Source organism: Chelon labrosus (genome assembly GCF_963514085.1).
Source record: "Chelon labrosus genome assembly, chromosome: 5".
In the NCBI taxonomy this organism is placed as follows: Eukaryota; Metazoa; Chordata; class Actinopteri; order Mugiliformes; family Mugilidae; genus Chelon; species Chelon labrosus.
In genome coordinates, this window is record NC_140341.1 from 30,977,057 (window position 1) to 31,004,899 (window position 27,843).

General features: G+C 40.8%; 1 protein-coding gene across 1 annotated transcript; it reads right to left on the reverse strand.

The window, feature by feature from the left end:
* Positions 1 to 24,843: 24,843 nt before the first annotated feature.
* Positions 24,844 to 26,511, reverse strand: LOC311487764 (leucine-rich repeat-containing protein 3-like). The gene has a single exon (XM_084544127.1). It carries the CDS (start codon positions 26,490 to 26,492, stop codon positions 25,827 to 25,829), a length of 666 nt encoding a protein of 221 aa, XP_084400253.1. The 5' UTR covers positions 26,493 to 26,511; the 3' UTR covers positions 24,844 to 25,826.
* Between the last annotated feature and the right edge of the window lie 1,332 nt (positions 26,512 to 27,843).

Sequence of the window (27,843 nt, forward strand, 5' to 3'; positions counted from 1 at the left end):
CGTTGCTATGGCAACAGCTTCTTGATTTCTTGATCCGTCGAAGAGATTGGGTCTTTCTCTGATATCCCAGCTGACTACGCTGGCTAACTTATAAACGATGTTGGTTAGTACTTCGGTTCGTAGAGTATAAAAATGAATAAAGCTAGAAAAATATTTAAGTCACTATAAAAATCGTACGTCGGGAAAAACATCCGACGAGAAACAAACAGAGCTTGAAAAGGACCGTATTGTCAATATTCAAGTTGTTCTTAAAGTTACTAAGTACAAACGTGACTAAGTACGTAAAGAAGAAAACTAAAATAAAAGTAAAATGTGAACGGAACGTGGAGAGTTGAAAGTGCGGAGAAAGTGCGGCGAAAGAGCGGCGGAAAGAGCGGAGAAATGGGTGCGTCTCTCTGGTTTTATGAGTTAATTATTCAGGGCGTGTTTTGGATCGGGTTTCCAGAATCTTCGCGCGGAAAGAGAAGAGAACGCCTTCTCCTTTGTTTCGAGATGTCTTATTGCCTGATCTTCTTAACCTATTTTATATTATTTAATTTAATCATTCCATCACTCATCATGACTCGTTAGCAATGTTTTTCGTATGCGACAACACTCAACATTACAACATGACAAGATGACGTATCAGAATGACCACATCAAAGTAACTCAAAAACATAAATAAATTAATAAACTCAAGTTCTCTTTACATTGACATTTTGCTAATAATAAAAGGTCGGGGTTTCTAAAATAACAATTCCAACAGTTATGATTTCAAGCTACTATTAGTATAAGAACATACCTAAGTTTCAACATTCTTTAACTTCAACAATTGGTTAAAAGAGAGAAAATACTTTTAAAGATAGCCACTTGATGGCAATGTTGATCCATCCTTACTGTGACAAATTATGTGAATTTGGGCTAGCATTATCGTACAAGGACCAAAATCGTCTCATTGTGATCGTAAGCACTTCCTGAACAATAATATATAACTTACCAGGTTATTACATTTTCGATAGTCATATTATAAAACTTAGGTGCTTTTCAGAGGAAAATGCATATCAGAGTCTGGTTCTGGGGAAAGAAAGTTATTTACGACCGGCTTATCAGTGTTTCGCTCCACTCTTGGAGAGGGGAAAGCAAACCTGTTTAGTGGTATGTTTACATATGTAGGTGTCTCTGAAAGGAAAATTAATGAATACAGATTTAAAACATAATTAGTATCACATTAAGGCTTCTTGAATTTATCCATTCGAATCCAAAAAGGTGAGTCTTTCATTAAGACCCCCCCTTTTGTTCCTGGGATCTTGTTGATGTCTCCTCAAGTGGAAAGAGGAAGATTAGAAGAAGAAAGAGGGTGTGAAATTCCAGAGAACGGTAAATCTGTCCCCTTGGCTCAGATGACGTCCAGAGCATCAGGGAGGTCCGATAGCGTGGGCCTGTCCCGCGTTCGGACATGGCACATTTATGGCTAAGGTGTAAAAGGTTGATCTGTTAGAAGAGTTCTTCTGCAAAACAACTTCGTAAATTTAAATTCCAGAGAGGGGAAGAATTGAGAGGACCACAGGTTCCTACAATAGTCTGAGTAATTATCGAAGGCTTTCTTATATAGCTGTGTTTGTATATGTATGGTCAGGATGCAGCAACAGTGAAGTTTATTTAAGGGAAATGTTTTAAGAGAAACATAATTTATAAGAACTTTATGTCTCATTTCTATCATATTTCAAAATAATGCTCCAGTTTTTGTGAGTGAGATTCCACTAAAACTTTCAGCCTGCATCAACCCACTGAGAACACTTTATTTCTGATAGAATGGCACTGAGAAGGCTTACAGATCAATAGAATATTCTCTTTGCCTGACATTATAAAAGAAGAAAATAGATAAGAAAATGCTATTAGATGATTAGATTAGATTCAACTTTCTAATCATCTAATCATCTAATAGCATTTTCTCATCTATTTTCTTCTATTATCTTCTGCCAGTAAATGAGCTGAATATGCCACACATTTACTGACCATTTACCCAAAGCCTGTGTATTTAAATTTTTTAGCTCCATAGGTTCAGGTTCAGGTTCAGGTTACTTTATTGGTACCCATAGGTAAACTAGGTTTACAGTCTAAGAGGCAGGACATCCTTTACACTTATAGACCACCACATGACGTACACCACACAAACCATGAAACATACAGTATAGAACAAATAAAACAAACTGTAGATCATGGTTAACAACATGTTACATAAAACATATAGACAGACAGTACAAACATAGATAAAAACATGACATAAAACACATGTTAAAAACATACAATAGATGCTAGTGCATGACCGAAGTGCTTGTGCGTTATGTGCAAGTAATCTACAGTTTGTTCAACAGAGTGATCGCAGCTGGGACAAAACTGTTTTTAAATCTTGTAGTCCTACATCTAGGGACTATTAGCCTCCGTCCAGAAGGAAGATACTGGAATTCCCTATTCAATGGGTGTAGGCTATCTTCTAAGATGGCCAAAGCTATCCTCTGTAGTTGTTTAGCATGTGGGGTGCAGCTGGGACTCACCAATCAGTTTGCTTGACCATAGCAAGTCTTATGTGGCAGGTTGCATGCTTCAATATAACTGATCCTTACATACCCTTTCCTTTGGAATGTTTTGCAAAGGACAGGGTATGCGAGGATGCGAGTAGTTAGCCATGACCCCCTTAATCAGAGAGAGAGTAATTTTAGTTTCTACCTGTCTTTGTTTACAGTATCTTTGGTATGGTATCTTAGTCAAAGCAGTGTCTGGAAATTACATTTTAGGGCGAAAGCAGGTCAGTTCCTATCTGTGGAGTCCACATCTAGTCAAGCATATGTTATTACACTGTCCAACCTTAGATGTTCTTTGTAATGAAGAATTTATTAGAGAGTTTGCGTCAGTGCATTTCAACAAAGCTCATGATTTTAAAGATGTGATTGCAGTGTTAGATTATGTCTGCAAATTGGAATATGGAAAAGGGTTAGAGAATAGGTTTGTGTGTCACACAGAGGGACTAAATCAAATGGGCTGTCACCATTTAAAGATATTGTTATAGAGACATAAAAAGCATAAATCAGGAACAAGAGTTTCTCTTGTGTTTTAATAATAATAATAATCAATAATAATCAAATGTGTGTTTCCTGCTTTCGAAAGTTGCACTGTTTTAATATGAAAGTGTAATACTTGTAAGGCTGAGGAGGGTGGATCGATCCAAATATTGATACCAACGCTGGTATCGATATGGATTGATGGTGCTATGTGGCTCAGATCGTTTGCTTGCCTTAAAGGCTCGATGTTTTGTTTGCGTATAAATATATATTTTATGTCTTTATAACCATTCCTTAGTTATTTAGCTGTTTCTGCCTTACTTTGTGTTACATTTTGTACACAGTTGTTGGCACAACCTAGCCTTGCTAAAGCCTTACACGAAGGATGTAATTTACATCCCAGTAAATGCCGACTGATGGGTCTTTTTATTTGCAAAGTCACTGATAAGATTTCTGAAACTGTTTGATGTTGACAACTAGCGTTAGCTGGCCCATAATCGTCTTTACTTGTAACAGCAAGCAGCCTGGTTGGCAAACTTTAGCATACAACTGACAAACTGCATGGACTATCCGGACTATGACAACGTTAACGTTAATTGGATGCAGTTACACAACAAGTAAACTCAGTTCACCTTTCGGAAAGAAAGCAGTTAACAGTTGCTTCCCCTCATTCTGCCTTATTTCTTTTTCTTTCTTTTTCTGGTACCCCGATTTGTGTATTTTGGGCAGCATGATGAAAGCTAGCCTCCAGGTCATTCAATCTGGGCTCACTGACCTACTTGTCGCCGGCCGTCTCCAAGAGGGGGTCCCCAGAATGTCCATTATGTTGGGAGGGTTCATTCTCTCAGTTGATGTTATCAATATATTTGAAATACATTATGACACCAAATAATTGCAGGGTCCAATACAAAATAAATAAATAAATAAAATCAAATAAAAATTCAGGATTTTCATGGGCCCTCTCCCTACACGGGTCAGGTACCCCTTTTACGTCAGGTCCCCTTTTACCCCCACTACCACCACCATGCTCATTTGTTTGGTTGATTTGTAGGGTCACAGGTGATTTTAGTGGTGGACCCCTTCCCCCGTTTCGATTCCTGCTGCCATGGTAAGCGTCAGCCCTGTCTGTATCCCCTTTCAGTTTCCCTTAGCAGTATAGTGATTTTACAGCATGTAGTGATTTTAACGCAAACAGGTCATTGATACGGTCAGATTTGGCCGACCAATTTGCCAGGCTGTTATAACTGAATGACACTGACTGTCTATACCAGGGGTGGGCAATTATTTTTCCCAAGGGACCACATGAGAAACTGTAAATATCTTGGAGGGCCGTGCCAATAACTGAACTCAATTCTGTGCCGGCAGGATTGGTATGTTCTATTCTGTGCTGGTGTTTTCAGTAAAGGGATGATCAAGAAAGCAATTAGTTGAGTCGCACCCCTAACCTGCTGTAGTTTTGTAATCCTGTTTTCTAGTTCTGGCCAAGAAGATGGTTATTTTGAGTTCAATTTATGAAAATTTAAATGAAAATAAATGTTTTGCTGCCAGGAATTTTGTTACTTTCATTATCAAAATAGGATATTGACTGAGACATTGATTTGCACCGATGATAGCAGGGTCTTAATTTAGCATTAACAACTTAGCAGTCGGGTAGTGTATCACTTTGGACAACCTATATGTGAAATATAATTTAAAAGTATTTGTTTTGTTACTGGGCGGCACAGCGAGAAGGTCCCAGGTTCGAATCCATGGGCCAACTGGGCCTTTCTGTGTGGAGTTTACATGTTCTCCCTGTGTCTGCGTGGGTTCTCTCCGGGTACTCCAGCTTCCTCCCACCATCCAAAGACATGCTCATTAGGTTAATTGGTGATTCTAAATTGGCTGTAGGTGTGAATGTGAGTGTGAATGGTTGTCTGTCTCTCTGTGTTAGCCCTGAGATAGACTGGAGACCTGTCCAGGGTGTACCCCCGCCTCTCGCCCGATGACAGCTGGGATAGGCTCCAGCAGACCCCGCGACCCTTAACAGGAATAAGTGGGTACAGAAGATGAATGAATGAATGAATGTTTTGTTACTTTAGTATTCAGTTTTCATGTTCACTACAGATAGCAATAGCAGCAATAAACATAAATATATTGTTAAAAGCAAGAAATAGCACTGAACACCATTTGGTACGCCTCTGACTAGAAATTCAGTTTTCTCAATTTGGGATATAGAAAAGAGTTTTGGCCACAGCAAGTGCAATCTTTGAGATAGAAAGACTATCTTGGACTCAAATGGAAACTCATGAAGGGTACTTTTCTGTATACATGTTAGGCATAGATATTCACCATAATGTGCTGAAAAATATAAATTTTCATGGGAATTTGTCAGGTTAACTAACAGTACTTTTTTTTTTGTCTTTTTTGAGATTTTTTTTTTCCTACTTTCCCCCTCTGCACCAACCCTCCAGGTGTTCTGCCTCCTTCCTGTAGTCGGATTCGTCGTTGTTAGCGATGCGTCCAACCACAGCTGTATCGTCCGCAAACTTCACAATCAGACAGCTCGGATGTATCGCTGAGCAGTCGTAATTGAGCAAGGTGAACAGGAGGGGGCTCAGCACACAGCTCTGGGGGGAGCCGGTGCTGAGGGTGATGTAGGAGGAGGAGACATCGTGGATCCTCACAGACTGCGGTCTGTCGGTTAAGAAGTCCTGGACCCAGTTGCAAAGGGTGGAGCTCAGTCCGAGTGTTGTTAATTTATGTACCAAGGTCTGTGGTATGATGGTGTTAAAGGCTGATGTGATATCCACAAAGAGCATGTGAACATAAGAGTCCTTGTTCTCTAAGTGGGTGAGGGCTGTGTGGACCACAGAAGATATGGCATCCTCTGTGGATCGGTTCTTCCTGTATGCATACTGGTGCGGGTCCACAGTGACGTCGATGCAGTCCTTGATGCGGGCCATGACCAGTCTCTCGAAGCACTTCATGACTATCGGGTTGAGGGCTACTGGTCGATAGTCATTCAGGCTTGTCACTGTGGACATTTTTGGAATGGGGATGATCGTGGCGGTCTTCAGGCAGGTGGGGACCACCGCCTGCTGGAGGGAGGTGTTGAATATGTCTGTCAGCACCTCGGTGAGCTGGTGTGCGCAGCCCGCCCGGAGATGTTATCGAGGCCAGCTGAGGGGCTCTTCTCCTGGTGGAGGGGTGAGTCTGGTGCAGAGGAGGGGGCGGGGGTGTCTGGGTCCTCAAAGCGGGCGTAGAATCTGTTGAGAGTGTCGGGTAGAGAGGGGTCCCTGGGGCATTGCGCATCTGTGATGCACTTTATGTCCCTCCACATTCTCTGTGGATAGTTGGACGTGAAGTGTCCCTTGATGCTCTGGGTGTATGCAGCCTTAGCCCTCTTTACTCCTGCAGTCAGCTGTCTTCTAGCCGTCCCAAGTGCCAGTCTGTCACCAGACCTGAACGCAGCATCCCTGGTTTTCAGCAGAGACCGGACCTCTGCATTCAGCCAGGGTTTCTGGTTCGGGTAGCATGTTACTGTCCTGGTGGTGGTGACATCCTCTGCACACTTGTTAATGTAGTTAAGGACAGCAGATATATAGTCCTCTAGATCCACCTCTCCCTCACAGACAGCTGCTTCTCTGAAGATCTGCCAGTCTGTGCACTGGAAACAGTCCTGCAGTGCAGGGACAGCATCACTGGGCTACACTGTGATGGTCCTCTGCGTTGGTGTGTGGCGTCTGAGCAGGGGACGGTAGGCAGGGACCAGCATGATGGAGATCAGGCTTGTGCACAATTCAGAATTGAATTGAGAATGACTCCTAAATTCCAATTCAGTTCTTGAATTTGAATTGAATTTGAATTGATGTCAAAAACAGGATCTAGAATTACAATTCGAATTTGAATTAAAGGAAGCAGAATTGCAATTCAATACAAATTCAAAGAAATTCATATACATAAGTGAAGTGTTTAACAATGAAGCTTTACAATATATGTCAGATATGATTTCATTACATATTCTATAAATGATATTAGTTTGAACTACTTGTACAGATTACATTAACAGGAAATGTTTCCCCCCAGCAATGAATGTTAAAAGCTCTAGTCACAGAACACATAATTAAGCTTGATTTATTGGAATTGTAATTTTGTGGAACACAATGGAACGTGACTCCATATCCCAGAATGCTTTGCTTTAACCAAGTACTTAAAATGGTTGCCAAACAATTTGAGGTGGACATTTGTTTGAAAGCTTCTTTTCTACACAATTTGATGATCAACACCGGACTTTTTAAGTTTCAGAAGTCCCTTACAACTTCAGATTACAAACGTTTATAGATTTAACACCTGTAATAACAGCAACATGGAAAATAATAGCAGGCCTAAAAGGTCATTTGTACTAGTACATTTTGAAGGACCAATTCCAACAAGAACACCAGGAAACCACAGAGCCATATGCAAGCACTGCAGTGCTCCAGTCTGTGGCTCCATCAAGGCTACTTCAAATTTCAAAAGGCATCTACAGACAGACAGTCTTTTATTTTGAAAACCATCTCTTGATGGTATTATGCTACTGATATTTGATATCATCAGTGTTGGGGTCACTACTCAAGAATGTGTAATACACATTATTCACTTAAAAAACATAATGCATTACCTTACTTGTTATTCTCTATGGATAGTAACTCATTACTTTACTCATTACAGTAGTGCAACACAGCAAGAGCCTGGCATATAGCTCATAAATGCCTTAAGCACACCTTCAACTCACAACACAACAGTAAAATTAATGTGTTACATTACTCAGTTACAGCCAAATGTGATTATATTATGTTATACCCAAGTTACTACCAACACTGGATATGTGTTTAAAAGCATGCAAGCACACTTTCTCTGAAAATAACATTTTGAACAAAACTAATCAAACATTGAGGGAGTCATTTATTTCAAGAATTTGATCATTATCTATATGTTGGAACAAAATGTATGCAGGGTTGAGGAGTGACTAGTTATGTGTAATGACATTATGCTATTAAATTACAAAATTAATGTAATTGTATGTGAGATTCAACACATTCTTTCTGTTGTATGACTGTGTGGAATTTCTTTGAATTGCCATGAATTTAATTCCACTTCCTGTCATTCCAACTCCAATTCAAATTCAACTTCCTGTGGGGCGGAGTCAATTCAATTCAAATTCCAACTCATGAATTGAATGGCGGCCAATTCTGAAATTCTGAATTGGGCACAAGCCTGATGGAGATGTGGTCGGAGAAGCCGAGGTGGGGGTGGGGGACGGCTCTGTATGTGTCTTTTTTGTTGGTGTAAACACGGACCAGCGTGTTATTTCCCCGTGTCGGTATGTTAACATGCTGATGGAGCTGTCAGGTTCAGGCAGTGTGTCTGTCAGGTTTACGTGGTTGAAATCCCCCGCAATCATGTAAAAAGCCTCCGGGTGCTTGTTCTGGAGCGAGCTGATGTTGTTGTGGAGCTCCTTTAGTGCATCGTTAGCATTAGCACCCGGCAGGATGTAAACAGTCATAATAAACACCGCCGTAAACTCGTGAGGCAGATAGTGCAGCCGACATTTCACAATCATATGCTCTATCGCCTCGGCGCAGTGGCTGTTCATCACAGTACAGTTCGTGCACCAACCTTTCCAGTAGCTAGCTGACTGGGTTGTCCACCCAGGTTGTGATCCTTGAAGGTCCAAGATATCATTTCTGATGCATAACCTTTTACAACGTTCCGTGTCCGTTTTCCAAAAAATGAGGTTTAGCCCCCTGGGTATAAATAAAAACCTAGTAACAGATGGAAAGTTTAAAATTCCCTAATAACCCATGACCCAGACCTTCAATTTAGAAAGTAACAAAGAAAGCCAGTGATTGTGTTGGTCCACACAGGGGCCCCGTTAAGCTCCTCAGCACACAGGCTCTCTACAATATTGTCAAAGTATTTATTATCTCCCTGTCTTAGTCCACTGCATGTCAACATAGTCTAAAAACCTTTGCTGATGACATTATTATTATTATTGCAAGTCATGCACCTGTCTCTCCGGGCAAGGGCTCATTCACCATGAAACACTGTCTATCACTTTGTCATGTTTCATGTCTTATACCCTCATGTCACCATGTCGCCTCTAGTCCACCTGAAAGCAAGCACAGCTGCAGAGCCTTCGTACTATTGGTTCCATACGCTAAATCGTTGCTTGGCAAGCTGTTACCTTGCAAAATGCCTCAGACCAATTAACAGGAAATCATGATGAATATATTTAAAGATCCATATGTGTGAAAAGTCCAAAACATGAAAGAATAATTGATAAGAGATTGCAAAGACGTTTGGTGACACAACAAGGCATCCATTGACCTTTTTATTGCTTAAGTAGACTTATTAGCATTATTTTAAATGTGAATTAACTTTAACCTTAATGCGATTTTAAATTGGACAATTTTTCTTTTTTTTTTTTCATCTGTTAAGCTTTAACCCTTAGTCTCGGATCATTAATGACTCAGCTGCCAAGAAATGCTTCTGATTGTTCCCTTTTAAAGACAGTATGAGATATAGTAAATATAGCAAAACACTATAATGCTTTAAGTGCCTTTTAATTTAACATTTTAGACACAATTCAACGAAATAAACTGTTCATACTCATTTTTATTAATGTAAATTGTCTCATCATCATTGAACCTGAGCCATATATTATTTCTCAGGCAATGGGCTGTTCAGTTAACTTAAATTTATATAAATGGAAAACAATGTCCACAGTAAAAGGCTGAGCAAAAAAAATTCAATTCAATTCAATTCAATTTTATTTATATAGCGTCAATAACAATACAAATCGTCTCAAGACGCTTTACAAAAACCCGGCCTGAAACCCCCAGAGAAAGCCTGAAGGCAACGGTGGCAAGGAAAAACTCCCTTTTAACAGGAAGAAACCTCGAGCAGAACCCAGCTCATATGGAGGGACCCATCTGCCTAAGGCCAGCCGGGTACAGACAGAAGAAAGAGAGAAGAGAACAGCAAAGAGAGAAGAGAAGAGAACAGCAAGATAAACATACATCTGTCATAGATACACATATCTGACTAAAGTGTACATGTGGAATCTTATGATACAAACTGATGATGTTACATGACAGTTTGAAAATGTAAGAGGAATCATAGGCAGGTTGGAGAATTGTTCATTCAGGTAGGAGTGGATAACTGCAGGATTCCATGAAGACTGGGCAGGCTGATGAGACCACGACAACAGATGTAGTATGGAGCTCTACAGGAAACGCACAACTCCAGGCCAGAGATACTCACAAGAAGAGGGGGGAAGAGGGGGGGGGGGGGGGGGGGGGGCACACACAGCAGTAAACATTCTACATAGTAATAGCACAGAATTGTATGACTAGTAGTATATAGGAAATTAGAGGGCAAGAGCTCTGTGTCAGAGAAAAGAAAGTGGAGGATGCGAGAGAGGAGAGAGAAGAAAGAAGGAGGACATGTGTTTGGTGCATCGTCCCCCAGCAGCCTAGGCCTATAGCAGCATAACTAAGGGATGGTTTAGTCCAGCCCTAACTATAAGCCTGATCAAAAAGGAAAGTCTTAAGCCTGACCTTAAAAATAGAGAGAGTGTCTGCCTCCCGAACCCAAACTGGGAGCTGGTTCCACAGGAGAGGAGCCTGATAGCTGAAAGCTCTACCTCCCATTCTACTTTTTGAAATTCTAGGAACCACCAGTAGGCCTGCACTTTCAGACCGAAGTGATCTGCTGGGATGATATGGTACAATAAGGTCTTTAAGATACGATGGAGCTAGGCCTTTAAGGGCCTTGTATGTAAGGAGGAGGATTTTAAATTCTATTCTAGACTTTAAAGGGAGCCAGTGAAGAGAAGCTAAAACTGGAGTAATATGATCTCTCTTGCTAATTCCTGTCAATGCTCTTGCTGCGGCATTTTGAATCAACTGGAGGCTTTTTAAAGAGCTATTTGGACAGCCAGACAGTAATGAATTACAATAATCCAGTCTGGACGACACAAATGCATGAACTAGTTTTTCAGCATCACTCTGAGACAGGATGTTCCTAATTTTGACGATATTACGCAGGTGAAAGAAGGCAGTCCTGGTCACTTGCTTTATGTGACATTTAAAGGACATATCCTCATCAAATATAACACCAAGGTTTTTTACAGTAGTACTGGAGGCCAAGGTAATGCCATCCAAAGACACCATGTGATTAGATAATGAATCTCTGAGATGCTTAGGACCGAATACAATAACTTCTGTTTTGTCTGAGTTTAAGAGTAGGAAATTACAGGTCATCCAAGCCTTTATGTCTTTAAGGCATGCTTGGAGTTTAACCAACTGATTAGTTTCATCTGGTTTCATAGATAAATATAGCTGGGTGTCGTCTGCATAGCAATGAAAGTTTATGCCATGTTTTCTAATAATCTTGCCTAATGGCAACATGTATAACGTGAAGAGTATTGGTCCTAGCACAGAACCCTGAGGAACTCCATAACTTACTTTTGTATAAGTAGAGGAATCATTATTGACATGAACAAACTGGAATCTGTCAGATAGATAGGATTCAAACCAGTCTAATGCGGTTCCTTTAATCTTGACCTCACTTTCAAGTCTCTGTAGTAAAATATTATGATCAATAGTGTCAAATGCAGCACTAAGACCTAGCAGAACAAGTATAGAGACAAGTCCACTGTCTGAAGCCGTGAGGAGGTCATTGGTAACTTTAACCAAAGCTGTTTCTGTACTATGATGAACTCTAAAACCTGACTGAAACTCTTCAAACAGACCATTCTTGTTTAAGTGGTCACACAACTGATTAGCAACAACTTTTTCTAGAATTTTGGAAATAAAAGGAAGGTTGGAGATTGGTCTATAGTTGGCTAAAACATCTGGATCTAGAGTGGCTTTCTTGAGTAAGGGCTTAATTACAGCAATCTTAAAAGACTGAGGCACATATCCTGTTAATAAAGATAAATTTATCTGGTTCAATATGGAGGTGTTAATTAATGGAAAAACTTCTTTGAGCAATTTAGTTGGGATTGGATCTAGAAGACAGGTTGATGGTTTAGATGCTGTAATTGTTGAAGAGAGCTCAAGAAGATCTACTGGGGAGAAGGATTCCAGATATTGATAAGGTCTTACAAAAGTTTCTAATGTCGCTGTACTTGCATCTTTAACAGCTGTTGGAAGGATGCCTTGAATATTTTCTCTAATGCTGACAATTTTATTAGTAAAGAAGCTCATGAAGTCATTACTACTGAGGGCTAAAGGAATAGATGGCTCAACAGAGCTGTGGCTCTTTGTCAGCCTGGCTACAGTGCTGAATAGAAATCTGGGGTTGTTCTTGTTTTCTTCTATTAATGATGAATAATATGCTGTTCTAATACTACTGAGAGCTTTTTTATAAGTTGTTAAACTATCTTTCCAGGCTATGCGAATTAGTGGAATGCCAAATTCTTTCTAGCTTTCGGGCTGCCTGTTTTAAACAGCGCAACTGTGAATTATACCATGGAGCTAGCCTCCTCCTATTTATGACCTTCTTTTTCAGAGGAGCAACTAAGTTTAAAGTTGAACTAAGCGATGCTGCAGTGCCATCGACAAAATAATCTATTAGTGCAGGGGTTAAATTGTGGTTGCTGTCGTCCACAACATTGGTACATGGCACTGAGGTAAATAAAGAAGGAATTAATTCTTTATATCTAGTTACAGCATTGTCAGACAAACATCTACTGTAATGAAATGTCTTTTCAGTTCCTGTGTAATCCATTATTGCAAATTCAAAGGTTATGAGGAAATGATCAGACAAAAGAGGGTTATGAGTAAATACTATTAAACCTTCAGTTTCTATGCCATATGTTAGGACAAGATCTAAGGTGTGATTAAAACTGTGAGTTGATCCGTTTACGTTCTGAGAAAAGCCAATTGAATCTAATAATGATGTAAATGAGGAGCTAAGGCTGTCACTGACAACATCAACATGGATGTTAAAGTCACCTACTATAATGACTTTATCTGTTCTAAGAACTAAATCACATAAAAACTCAGAGAATTCAGCTAAAAACTCAGAATAAGGAGCAGGTGGGCGATACACCACAACAAAAAGAATTGGTTTTTGTATTTTCTGGTCTGGATGGGGAAGACTAAGAGTAAGACTTTCAAATGAATTAAAGCTCTCCTTAGGTCTAGGATTAATAGATAAATCAGAGTGGAAGATTGCTGCCACTCCTCCTCCTCTACCTGTGCTTCTAGGAATATGATAATTACTATGACTGGGTGGAGCAGACTCATTTAAACTAACATATTCATCATCCTGTAGCCATGTTTCAGTCAAACTAAATAGATCAATCTGATGATCAGTTATCAGATCATTCACTAAAAGAGATTTAGATGAGAGAGATCTGACATTTAAAAGACCACATTTAATTTTCCTATTCTTCTGTTCTACCAATGAACTTGTACTGATTTGTATCAGGTTCCTTTGAGAGACTCCTCTGTTGTTATTTTTTGGTTTAAATAATCTGGGAGCAGACAGAACATCTATAGAGTTGATAGAGTTTAGAGTGTGAGACAGTCCTTGAGAAGCGGCAGAGAAGTGTGTAAGACTACAACTCCGCCTCCTGGTCTGAACTCTGGGTTGTCATGGTTTCGGGGGGTTAATAAAATCGGCCATATTCCTAGAGATGAGAGCAGCACCCGCTAAAGTTGGGTGGATGCCATCTCGCCTAATCAGACCAGGCTTTCCCCAGAAAGTGTGCCAATTGTCAATGAAGGCCACGTTGTTTGCTGGACACCACCTAGATAACCAGCGATGGAATGACGACGTGCGACTAAACATGTCATCATTGGTCAGGTTGGGCAGGGGACCAGAGAAAACTACGGAGTCCGACATAGTTTTAGCAAACTTACACACCGATTCCACATTAAGTTTTGTGACCTCCGATTGACGTAACCGGGTGTCGTTACTGCCGACGTGAATAACAATTTTACTGTATTTAACCTTAGCCTTAGCCAGCAGTTTGAGGTAAGATTTAGTGTCACCCGCTCTGGCCCCTGGAATGCATCTAACTATGGTCGCTGGTTTCTCTATCTTCACGTTCCGCAAAATAGAGTCGCCAATCACCAGAGTTGGTTTCTCAGCGGGTGTGTCGCTGAGTGGGGAAAATCGGTTGGAGACGTGAAGGGTTTGGTGGTGCTCCACGGGCCTTGTGGGACTATGCTTCCTTCGAACCGTCACCCAGCCGCCCTGGTTTCCCGGCTGCTCGGGAGCTGTCGGGGGACAGCTAACTGGAGCTATGCTAACAGGAGCTACTCTTGGTCGGTCCGCACCGGCTACAGGGCCCTGGCTAGCTGCTGGTTGTTTTTCAATGGTGCGGAATAGAACTTTCCACCGCAAGGTCAGATAATTTGGCAAATGCCTCCATCAAAAAATTAAGGGGATGGCATGGTGGACAGTAAACATTTAAGAGAGAAAAGTCCTCCCCAGGTAAGGAGGCTGAAATAAGTACAAACCGTCTATATTTATCTTTAATACATTTTCACACTAAGTATTGCCAGCCCTCTGCTTTTGGTGGCGAAAGATGAGAAACAGTTGCACTGCACTGTTGCAACTTTAAATGGTCCTCATCATTCAAGTGTTTCCTAGCGATAGCAACATAGCGATATCAATCTTTTCCTTTTTTAAAGATAACAATATTGTTTTCTTTTGATGGGTGAATGGCTTCCCTTAATATTCCAAGTGCACAGCCTCAATGTGTCACAGGTCTTAACATTTTTTACTGAAAAGATTAAAGCTTACAGAGATTACAATCTCTGTGTAGATTTTGTACCTGGTTGTAACCCAGCTGAAAAACAAAAAATGGACAACAAAGATAATACATAACAGATGTGCCAACAGCACTGTGGGAGTAACCTTCCTCACGCGGTAACCAAGGGATTACCATAACCTTCTCCATAACCAAACACTAAATTGATTAACTTCTGTTACAGCTCCAAGCTCAAATAACACTGTCAGAATAATATTAATATCCAACCTTAAACAAGGATGAGCAGACCAATTGCTATAAACATAGGGCAGTAGGGCAAAGGTTGTCATTTGAAATTATTCGGTTTTAGCCTTGCAAGCCATCATCATTATTCACATAGATATACACTGCCTGGCCAAAAAACTTGGATTTAACTAAGCAAATAGGTATGAGCCTCCTATTGGATAATTACTGCATGGGTGATTATCTTTAAGCTGGCAACAAGTTATTTAACCCCAACTGATGCAATGAGTAGCTTCTCATTTCTCAAACAACCATATCCAAAGACACAAGGAAAAGATGTCAGTCTGTTTGAGAAGGGTCAAATCATTGGCATGCATCAAGCAGAGAAAACATCTAAGGAGATTGTAGAAATTACTTAAATTGGTTTAACCCTCATACCTGATTTTAAAATAGTTGTTACCATTAAGGGACAAAAGTGTTCTTTTTAAAAATGCCATAAAAATGGCATGTGATAATATTTTTTTTTTTTTTACACAGATATTTTAATCAACTTCAGCCCTAAATACCAAATGTTTGATTATTTTCAATATCTGAACCCTTTATATGCTAGTGTTTGTGGTGGCATCAAAAATTTCTCGTAAAAAAACACACAAAAAATTAAATATTTTTAATAATCTAAATGCAAAGTGGATTTTTCTTGGGGGGATTATTAGAGCCTTGGATACGTCAATGAACAGTAGCAAGATTGATTTTGATGGAGTTTTAGTTTTTTTGTAGTGTCAGATTTACAAAAATAGTTACGTTGTTACCATTAAGGGACAAAAGTGTCCTCTTCAAAAATGCCATACAAGTAGCATATGTTAATATTTTTTTTTCTGTTTTTACATAAATCTTTTAATCTACTTCAGTCCTAATCATAAATACCAAGTATTTGATTATTTTCAATATTTTAACCCTTTATATGCCAGTGTTTGTGATGGCACCAAAAAAATTCTCGTAAAAAAAAAAAAAAAAAAAAACGAAAAATGAAATATTTTTAGTAATCTAATGCAAAGTGGATTTTTCTTGGGAGGATTATTGGAGGATTATATGTCAATGAATAGTAGCAAGATTGATTTTGATGGATTATTAGTGATGCAGTGCCTGCAATGCAAACTATTGTTCTTCACTACGTTTTTTCTTTTTATTATTAAACTTTTTCCTACGCGATTTTCGAAACCTTTCAACTCAAATACCATTCGTCGCACACAGACACAAAATACATCAAAACGTGCGTCTCGATCGGACTCGGTGTGCTTCTATACAGTTCTTTCAAACAAGATTTTTTCGCGACGTAGTCCCAATTGAAATGAATGGAGAAGGCCGAAAAAAAAAACTTTTCAACAGACATTTTCAACAATGAACTGCTCTGGCATACTTTAACCGAGAGACTTCATTTCAACTTTAAAACGTAGGTACTCTTGCCTTCTCTTCAGAGATTCACTTCACTTATCGACAACTTTTACCGTTTTTAAACTATGAAGCCTCAGAGTTGTGTAGGTTTTTACTCAAATTTCAGGGTTTATAATGGGTGTGTATTGCGCGGAATGTTTGTGCTAGAGTGGATGACATCATCAGCTAGAGTGAGGAGGGGAGAAGAAAGTTAGTCAAAAAACTGCACAGAAACTGCTCCCGTGGCCACAAATTTCACACGACAGACATAATTTATACATAGAAACGTAGGAAAATTTGTCTTCTCACTCAAATTTGTATGCTAAAGCTGTAAGTCTTATAGTTTTGGCGTCAGACACAAAGATGCGCCAGCAACACCCATCCACAGCTCCATAGACTGCCATGTTAAAAAGGCAGGGAAATTTCTGGAGGAAAGCAGAAGTAACCTTGCTTTGAATCGCTTTAAATAGGTCACATTTCTTCATTTTACCCACAAACTACATATCTAGACGTTCAGGAAAGCCTCAAGATGCCCAAAGTTAAGTGGGTTCAATGATTGGAAATACGGTTTGGCCACAGGTCCTTCCTTTTCGAGGCGATATTTCAGCATTTTCTCTCTCTCTCTCTCCCCGTCTTCCAACTGACATTCTAACAGGAGCAGTTGACCCTGGTAGCCATGACAACCAGACCCCAACCAGCTTACACACGTTCACACACGCAGCTGCAGGGGACTAGAGGCGGGAAAAGAGCTCTCAGTGGAAAACATGATCTGCCAAAACATTAAAACCCCCCAAACCATCCCTGTCTGCCATGGTGCTTTCACACAGCTGCTGGGCCTCTTAGCTATAGCTCTTCTCATTGACTGAATGACAACTTCTCAGTCATGTTTGACCTTTTCCTTTATTTTAAACACAAATTATATCTGGCTGCTTTGCTGAAACTCCTGACACAACATCCCTGACCCGTTTCCTTCATCTTATTAGGTCAGTGAATAGCTTAACTGCTAACAGACGCTAACGACTAGCCGCCCAGTGATTTAGCCGACGACTAGCCTTCCAGCATAGCGCATGTATGTTAGCAAGCTAGCGGAGCTAACGGAGCTAGCTAGCCGCTACCTTAACGCCGCGGACTCAACCGCGGAGTTAGCCTCGAGCTAACCGCTAGCTAACCGGGATTTAACCGCGGACCCGCGGGAGTTAAACACGAGTTAGCCGCGGCAGTTAGCCGTGAGCTAACGCGGAGGCTAGTGGGGTTAGCCGCCGGCTAATTCGCCGCGTTGCTAGCGGGTGCTTATCACAGTAATAATGTTGAAGTTTTACAATTTAAAGGGAAGATATTTTTAAATTAAACTGTGTTAAACTGAAAAATATATTATTCCACCACATAAAGTAGGAAACATTTATGGCTTGCAACAATATTAATGACAGTATGCCTTTGATTTCTGTAATGTATTTTAAACCCTGTTTTACCTGTACGGTGACCTTGGGTGTTCTGAAAGGCGCCTAGAAATAAAATGTATTATTATTATTATTATTATATATATAATTGGAGTAATTTAATATAATATGATGTTTTTAATTAAATAAATAATGAGCTGTTGAACACTCATAAGAGTTATATTAAGTATGTTACATAACATTATTTGACATGTCTATTTGTCTGCCTATAGTTTTCCTCCAGCTGATCCAGACAGACTGCAGTGACGTCCAACATGAGACGAAGAGCTGGACTCACAGGACAATTTGAAGGTCTTCACTTCATCGCTGATTCCTTGTTACAGCCTGGATGTGTTAAGTTTAATATTGATGTTTTTCTAACTGTAAGACTGTGCCGTAAACTGTTAAACTATTGCTCAGGTAGGAGTAATGAGTTTTATTGTTAAAATTATTATGATTAACGATCAATTATTACGATTTGCTCGTTCTTTGTCTGGGGATCCTAGTGAGGACAGCCCTCTTAAAGGTGGGGGTGTGACGATCCCTCCCACTCTCTTCCTTATTTGATGCTGGCTTTCAGGTGGAGCTGGGAGGGGTCTGCTGCGTGTACCTGCCCTTCAGTTTGTAGAAGGGCGTAAAGGACGACCCTTCTCAGTGTCTCTCTCTCTCAGCCAGGCCTACTGCATCCTCCTCATCCTGTTTGGTTTGTTGTACCCTGCATGACATCAAACTCACACCCATCCAGTCAGAAGGAACCAGGCCTTAAATGACTATTTGAGTTGTGCTTTTTGTTATAGCTGCTGCTCATGGTAGTAAAGACATGCTACTTAGTAAAGACATTCGCGACGTAAGTCGCGAATACTTTCATACCTGTCTTGACCTGACCATTACTTTTTGTAGTCAAACATGAAATTATTTGCAACGTAAGTCGCAAATATTTTCACCAGGATTATATTATGACTATATGAACAGGTGATCATTAAAGCATCATAGCATCTTAGTATAATTGCATTGTAGCATCTTAGCATCGTAGCAACATAGTATCTTAGCTTTGTAGCATCTTAGTATCATAGCATTTTAGTATCTTAGCATCATAGCATTGTAGCATCTTGGCATAGTAGCATCATCATAGCATCGTACTATCACAGCAATATAGCATGGTATCGCAGACTGCTGCGGCCACTGCATCACTCTCGCGATTTCCCGCAGGGGAATTGTCTAGTTATAATTATTATAATTATTATTATTATTATTATTATTATTATTGTGCTGTGTACAAACAACTCCCATTAAAATCCAATAAACCTTCAGTTTTGTACTTTGCACCTGCATCTGTGTGTCTTTGAAGTAAAAGGATAAATATTATAGATCAAATGCCTCAATTAGACACACACTGCATCACCGTGTGGTACGGCAGCACTACGGCCATGGACCCCAAACGCCTGCAGAGAGTGGTGAAGACTGCAGAGAGGATCACCAGGGGCCTCATGTACGAAGACTTGCGTGGATTTCCTTCTAAAACGTGGCGCACGCTTAGATTTAGAAGCATTTTTCTTTTGTACATTCCAATCGAGGGTATCCGACCCCTCCCTGTCCTCCCTTTTAAATATGCAACTCCATGTCAACCCCCCGTTTAAATATGCAAATTATATTTAAATTGACCCTGCACCTGAGATTCCCCTCTCTGCGCTATCAGAAAACGAAAACACAAGAATGAATAAGACGGGGAAAAAGAAGAACTTCACAGAAAGCGAACTGGAGACGCTACTCACTGGAGTGGAGGTACTCTTTGGCAGCTGTCACAGTGTTGGTTACTTGCATTTGCGCATCACGTATGATCTGTACATTGATCGAATGAAAATGTTTCCTGCTGGCTCTGGTGCTTTTATATCAATGTGTGTGCAGTCGATAGCTACGATTACATTCAGAAAACCGTCTCTTGCTACAAATTGCTCTTTAATGTTGACCTGTTCAGATGCATTGTATGGGAATCTGATATACCTGGCTGACATGAGGATAATTCCGTCCCACATGGCTTGCATGGCTCTGCACAGGGTCGGCCGGCACAGTCCCGATCGGTCGGAGTAATAGTTTTCACATTTATGACAGTTTCCCGGCATCACCTCTAAGTGTCGCCAAAGGATCAACATCTGTAGAATCCAGCGTACGCCAGCCATGGCGTTGGCGTAGGCACGTACAAAGTTCGTGGACATTTCACTCTTGATACATCTGAACTTTTCCGTGAGCGAGTACGTACGTAACGTTTTTGTACGCACGCAACCTTCGTACATGAGGCCCCAGGACTCTACTGCCCTCTCTGCAGAATATCTACAAGTATAGAGTCCGCAGGGGAGCTGCCTCCATCACGAAGGACCCCACCCACCCCCAACACAGACTGTTTACACTCCTACCTTCAGGAAGGAGGTACAGGAGTGTGAAATATAGGACCTCGAGACTGAAGAAGTTCTTCTTCCCCACTGCCATCAGACTCCTCAAGAGCTGACAGGTTAGTCTACAATCACAGACTAAAGTCATTTTCAGCTTCTGTTTACATTTTTCAGTACATTGTCTTCATTCCCATTTGCACATCGATATTTGCACTTCATCTTCGTCTTCTCCCCCGGGTCCAGGTCACGGGGGCAGCAGCTTCAGCAGGGAAACCCAGACACCCCTCTCCCCGGCCACTTCAGCCAGCTCCTCTGGAGGAACCCCCAGGTGTTCCCAGGCCAGACGAGAGATATAATCCCTCCATCGTGTCCTGGGTCGGCTCCAAGGTCTCCTTCCGGTGGGACATGCCCGAAACACCTCTCCCGGGAGGCATGAGGGAGGCATCCTTACCAGATGCCCTAGCCACCTCAACTGATTCCTCTCGACGTGGAGGAGCAGCGGTTCTACTGGGTGGCGGTTATGGGGCGGGGGGGGGGGGCAACAGGGGCCAGTGCTCCTGTAACACTGAGTCTGGCCCCCCCTGTGGCCCCCCCTCCGAATGAAGATTATACAGCAATTATTAAAATTGTGATATTGCAAAAAGCGGAACTAATGCGCGTGGCTCAACATTCTAGTCGGATCCTTTGGTGCGTTACACCACTGAAAACGGCGATCAGTTTTGATACCATCAACCCGACAAGAGGCAGTGAAACGATTACAATATTGTATTGTTATAAGGTAAGACTTCTGGTCAAGAAATCTTGTTGGCTAACTTTATGAATTATAATAGCAGCCTACCAGACCAGGCGTTAATGTCAGCTTGAGTTGATTGCATGCTTCTAGCTAACGTTAGTTAAACCTTACCACAACAAAAAAACAAGCCCGCAACAGTAGCCTATTGTAATAAATGTTATTTATATACTGGGCTGCTGAAGTGTTGTGTATAGGGTTACCAACTCCCTGAAAAATAAATAAGGGACACCTCATTGGCAGGGCCGGCCGACCTGAATATTTGACTCAAACCTGAATTGAATTAATCATGAAAAACAAATTACTATTCAACAGTTTATTTTTTAATACAAAATAACAAAATTAACAGAATAAAATAAATATCTATAACCTGTCCTTCTTAACTAAAAACTGTATAAATTAATATAAAACAATAGAAAGCAGAACATTCTTCTTGTAATAGTGCAATAAGAAAAGTGCAAAAAAGTGTGAGGAAAAGTTGTTTGTCTTCAGGTATCTTCTTCACAAGCGACAGTACCGAGCGGTATTCCAGCTGTCAGCTCATTGGAGATGAACTGGGAATAAGTTTACCGTAAATGTTAATATAAAGCGCCCTGTTATGTATTACTTCCACTGACATTTTACTCACTATTTTTGATTCTCGCGGTAATACGGGACAAAGTGCGTCCCGTTTCAGCTCAATACGGGACGCAAGCTTTTGTTTCTAAATACGGAACGATTCCGTTTTTTCAAGGGAAGGTTTGAAATGACCTTTAAAATGACATTGTGTCGTTTTTATCTTCAGGTAAAGCAGCACAGTGGCACAGTGGGTAGCGTTGGTGCCTCACAGCAAGAAGGTCGCTGGTTCAAATCCCCGGGGCGGAGGCCTTTCGGTCTGGAGTTTGCATGTTCTCCCCGTGTCTGCATGGGCACTCTGGTTTCCCCCCATCATCAAAACATGCTAAGTGAGGTCAGGTTGGCCCACAGTGGCGGTGCGCGCAAGTGCAGCGGCTCAGGACCGACCCTCCATGTCTGACCATGCAATCTTGTTATATGATACTTGTATAATATAATGACAAATAAAGGCTCTCTCTCTCTAAACGCACCAGCCACCATCTTGCTGCCTCTCTATTTTCAATTATTGCAACAGTATGTCACAGAACTTTAGACAGCGTGACCTTTTTGAAATTGATGCAGCAGGTAAAACTATTCTCTGCGTTCGGAGTTTTATTGATCCCACGCCTTCGCCGCTTTACCCCCCCAGTGCGACAGGCGGGGTCCGAAGGCGGTGCCGTAGTTGGCTGTGGCCGGGGGATGCCTGTCTCCGCTGGAACACCTCCACCCCCTTTCCCCAGTACCCTGGTGCAAGTTGTTTTGAGTTTTTATGTTGTAAAGTGTGCTCATATGTGCTTATGTTGCTGAGGTTTTTTTCCCGGTCCCACACTGTACTCCCCCAGATGAGTGTAGTCTGGGAGCTGCTTTTTTTATCCTCCCCTCTCCTTTTGTTTTTCTTCCCTTTTCCTCCCCCCACTATTGTAATTTCCCCATTGCGGGATAAATGAAGGTGTCATTCATTCATTCATTCATTCATTTATCATGGCAATATCAGCTCACTCTGTTTTTATCATCAAACTAACTCTCTGAGCCACAAATCCTTGACAGTAGATGAACTGTCACAAATGAAATTCCATGTTTTTGTGTTCCATGTTTCATATGTACTTCTCCCTTTGTTCAGGGAGGAATACCAGTGACATTTGTTATTAAATTTTCAAACTGCAAATAAATTAAATGTAATTTAATTTAAATGTAATTTAAGAGAATGATGATCCAACTAATTTACAGTTGTGTTGATGAAAGCTCTTTAGACTAAAGGGGAGACAAAAATAAATCCTGTGACTAAGTTAAATTTAGCAGCTCTTACTACTCCCGACACCTAGTGTCATCTCAACTACATGTCTGTATAGTCTAACTAAGTCCAACTAAACAGTTGTCAAATGTTTTGATGCAGACAGGTGGCAGGAAATGCCCAAGAGGACTAGTAGTAATAATAATAATAATAATAATAAATTTTATTTATAAAGCACTTTACTCACATAGACTGAGTGAAAGAAGTGCATGTAGCAGTGAAATCTGGACTGCTGTTTTGAAGCCTCAAGTCTACGATGGGCATTGCCATCTTGGTCTTTTGAAGCCAGAGCTCGGCATAATTTAATAAGAAGGTTGAGCTGGAGAAGATAAGGCAGTATAGATAACGCTACAACCGCAGCAACAGCAAAAATAATATAACCAGGCATTTCCGTTGCTCGCTATACAAGCACTATGGTCAGCCAAGAAGAGAGACCATGGATTGTATTTGTTCTCACCATCGATCACTTTCTTTTATAGCCTGAAGAACCACAGAACGCCTTCATGCATCTGGCAGTAAAAACCATGTAAGGCGATGAGCTAAATTCCCATAACATTTAGCTGATTTCTCGCTTTATTAGCCTGAGTGTGGTACAAGTAAGAGGCTGTGTTATGGTTTTAGGCTGCCACTGGATCATCTAAAAGTGTCCAGTTTTATTAGGTGTGAATTAAATCTTAAATTTATACTGTTTTCTATCTTCATTTACCTTGAACCAGTGACATATAGTTATTTATTGGCGCTCTGCTGTAAACCCAGTGTAATTTGGGTATGTCATTTTTGAACAGAAGTCTGAATATGAGGCCAAGGGGTAGGCCACTGTACTGCAGCAAAAACTTTTCTTGGACAATTCCTTGTTGTTGTAGCCTACTTTTACACTAAATGCAATCTTACCAGTGCACCAGAGTGGGAATGTTGCCACAGCACTTGAGAATTATCAGCATAGAGTGGATGTGTTTGACATTCAACTGTTGTATGTCGTACAATATTTTGACACTAGACTAGAATTTGTGTTTATTTTGTAGGAATGATGAAAAGCTACTTTTATAACAATATTGTTAAAACAAGTTGCTGCATTTATTTTTCAAACCACTGTGAGATTATTCATAACAGACTATGTTTTCTGTGGTGTAAAGGCAGTTGTTTGTCCACACCAAGTCCATATTCGCTGCAGGCATCTTTTCAATCCACTACCGTCCAACAATCATTGTGCAAAGAAACCTTGCACTTTGGGTCTGACATGGTTTATTATGCTACTCTTTCTGAAGTTTCCTGTGGCGTACTTCGATGCCACCGTGAGTCCTTCAGCAGAGAATCACCCGGAGAGCTATGACGTTTCAGTTCTTTTATTTACAGCACAACACACTACACAACATTTGTGGTCGTTCGCAGGCTGGATCTCCTTTCTCCGCTGCTGACAGTCGTGAGTGTGTCTTTCTGCCCTGAGTCCTCCAGGTCCAACACGCTACTGTGTTTTAAAAGGAGAGAGTGATTAGTCCAACAGGATGCAGGTGTGCCAATCACTCTCACCTGGTGCTGCTCTCATGAGCCCTCTCCACACCTCTGTCCTGCAGCTGATGCACCACGCCCCCTCCACATTTCCCAATATAAGACATCAAGCAGTGAGGGTGATTTTGTGATCTTGTCATTTCTTAAAAGTAGAAAAAAATAAATAAATATTGGGTCCATCCATTCCTGAGAAGCCGTCAAGAGCAAAGAGACTTTTACCTGCTGATAAAGGAGCTGCTCAATTATTTATCCTGATCATTTCCAGGACTATTTTAGGATGTCAGTGGTCCATTTTGATAAGCTACATGCAACAGTGCAACTACAAATTTAAAAGAAGACCACTAATTTCCATGACCATAACTGACACAGTGTGAGGCAGCATTTTCTTTAAAAGTGCAACAATTTCTGACAGTATGGACTTGGTGTGCAAGATCTCTGTATATTTAGACAAGCTGCAGTGTGAAAAAAAAAAATTTTTAAAAAACAACAAAAAAATCCCCAAAACATATCAGCTTGTCACCCTTTGTGAAAAACCTTTCAAAAAGTCCATCAAGGATTTTATATTTTTTTCCTTGCAAGGACTACCTTTCAGTCTTTAACATGCAGGTACACAGTGTAATATTACTTCCTAGACAGTTTAATGTTTTTATTATTTATTAATGCCAGCACTGTTCTGCATTACGCAAACTGAATTTTAGCATTCTGATCTATTGTATTTTTAGCAGAAGTCTTGTAAACTAGCCTCACTTTGACAGTGTGACGTAAAGAACATATCCAAAAAGGTTTAAGACAAAGTTTAAGGCAACTGGACTTGGAGAGTGCAGCACGGTGCTGCCAGCACCGGTTTCTGATTGTTTTCAGCAGGAGTTTCCTATTTAAACCTCAACTTCCCACCAGTCCCCTAGAACTGAAGAAGCTACTTGGATTAGTGGTGAAACATCTTCTCAAAAAACTCTACAAGTCCCGTAGCCTTTTTAAAACCTTTTTTTGGATATACCATGACCTGGATGACTGACCTTCACAGACGTAAAGAACACACTGTAATCAGTTAATACATAATTACTGGGAGACACCCTCATCCTCTTCATTCATCTCTGTCCAGATTCAATCCAATTGTGGATCGACACCGGAGTGGAAACATTTATCTCTATAGTATTTATGTAGGTCTATCACTTCTTATGGAAATGTGAGTTTTAGTCATAGTTTACTTATTTTGTGCTATCGCTGGCTTTTCTGTCCATTTAATTCACTATAAGACCATAAATAATGTGCTTGAAAACATAGGTGAGTATGTTTCAACAGTTTTAAGTCATTTTGTACATAACAACACATTTACTCATATTTATAGATGCACACACTTCCTTAATCACACAATTGTGCTAAAGAATTGTGCTTATTGTGTCAAAGTCCTTGGTGATCTGAGAGCTGCTAGGCAGTGACTTGAGGTACTCCAGGTGCCTTCTGGCATCCTCCTGATTGTGTCTCACATAGTAGATGACATAGGCTATCACCATAATGAACCATCCGAACATAGTGATAAACATGGCTATGTCGGTGGTCTTGTGGTGAAAGTTGCAGAAGTTTATCCCTGAGTCCAGCACCTGGATTACCGGTTTGCCTGCATATTCCTCCTGCACTGCTGTGTGGCAGATCACCTCGTTCGCTGTCTCGGGGTCCAGGCGCAGCTCCCTCAGGACCTCCTGCAGCGTACACTCACAGTGCCAGGGGTTGTTTGACAGGCTGATCTTTGCATGCAGATGGACAAATGCCTCCTTGGGGACACTTTGGACGTGATTGTTTGCTAAATCCAGAACAAGGAGGCTGTCAGAAACACCTTGAAATGATCCAACATCCACAGTCTCAATGTCATTGTTAGACAGGTCCAGCTCCTGAAGGTAGTGCAGTTCTTTGAAGGCATGGTTGGGAATGTGGGTGATGTGGTTAGATGCCAAAAGTAGGATAACTGTATCTCTTGGAAGGTCTGATGGGATTTTGTCCAAGTTGCGAGACGTACATTGAACCACTGTTAAACCATTCCTTTCCATGCAGTAGCAATTTGTGGGACAAGCCATCACTGGCACAATTGCAAAGAATATTCCACAGAGCAAGCACCATAATAGGGCAAAGTCATTGAACATCTGGGATGTCCTGGGCATATCAGGCCCTGCCACTTCCTGTATAGTCAGCAGTGATCTCCTACACATCCTGTCAGGCAAAAGAAATTATAGTTCCACCTGTTTCTTTGTATTAAATGGTGATGATTGCCACTTCACTGGCTTTCAAAATGTCATAATTATTAGCATATTTGGAGAAACATGTGGGCCTGTATTGAGATAATCCTTTAAACTGATGTGAAAGAGTTTTATATAATCTATTAAAAAGAGCTAATACAAAAATTTAGCTGTTCGGAGAACATGTTCCAGAAGCAACCTGAAATCACAGGTTCATTTTGAGGATGTTGAAAGCTTCGGAGGGCTAGGAGCACACCGCTCAACAATGGAATCCACATTCGCACTAGGAAAAAAAGCAAAGAAAATATAGTTATTCCTCAACGGAAATGTTAATTAGCAGTTCTTAAATGCACCAAGTACCGTGTGTACACAATGTACACTCTGAGAATCACACCAGACAGTTACGTCTGCTGAGATAAGTGGTTTTCTAAGCACACAGACAGCTGTCTTTGTCTTGACAAAATGAGCGAGTAATCAGGCATTTCTGTTGCAAAATGAAAAAGTAATTTCTATTCCCATAGTGTTTACAAAATGTGAAACGTGATTATTTAGGAAAACCCCATTCTACTTTAGCAAATCTCATAAAGCAACAGGGCCATCGCTTCCATCTTCTCATTTTTAGGATTATCTCCTATAAACATTACCTAAATTAACTGTCTGATCTTTAAGCATATATCAACTACACGATTTTATAGCAAACGATAAAAACACCTCTAACTATAAGGAAACGCTTTTTTCTTATTCAAGGATAAGAACAGCTTCATTTATCGTGCAAGAGGATGACAGGACTGTGCTCCCTCTGGGGGGGTAAATAGATCACAAAATGAACCTCTCACTGTGTTTGAGGTCATCCGCAGTGGCTTAAGGCCACATACACACCATCTATTTCTTACTTACACGCAGACTTAAGGAGGCCCCTCAGGTCACATCAGTCTGAGCTCAGCAGGCAATGTCAGGGTTTCCCATACAATGTCAACACTATGGCAGCCCGCCATGGTCTTCTCCACCATGGTGTCATAACGAATCGGAAATATTTTGGGACATTTCAAACAACATTGTGCTTGCATTGTGTTTTTCCCATTGCTACCGAAAGCGTCAAAGCATTTGACATTATTTAAAGAGAGTTGGTCAAAACCTGGAGGAAACGACTGCAAGCGTAGCGTGA

What these genes read in the sequence shown, in the direction of transcription:
- LOC311487764 (XM_084544127.1), bottom strand. Translation starts at nt 26,492, where the DNA reads ATGGAAAGGAATGGTTTAACAGTGGTTCAATGTACGTCTCGCAACTTG.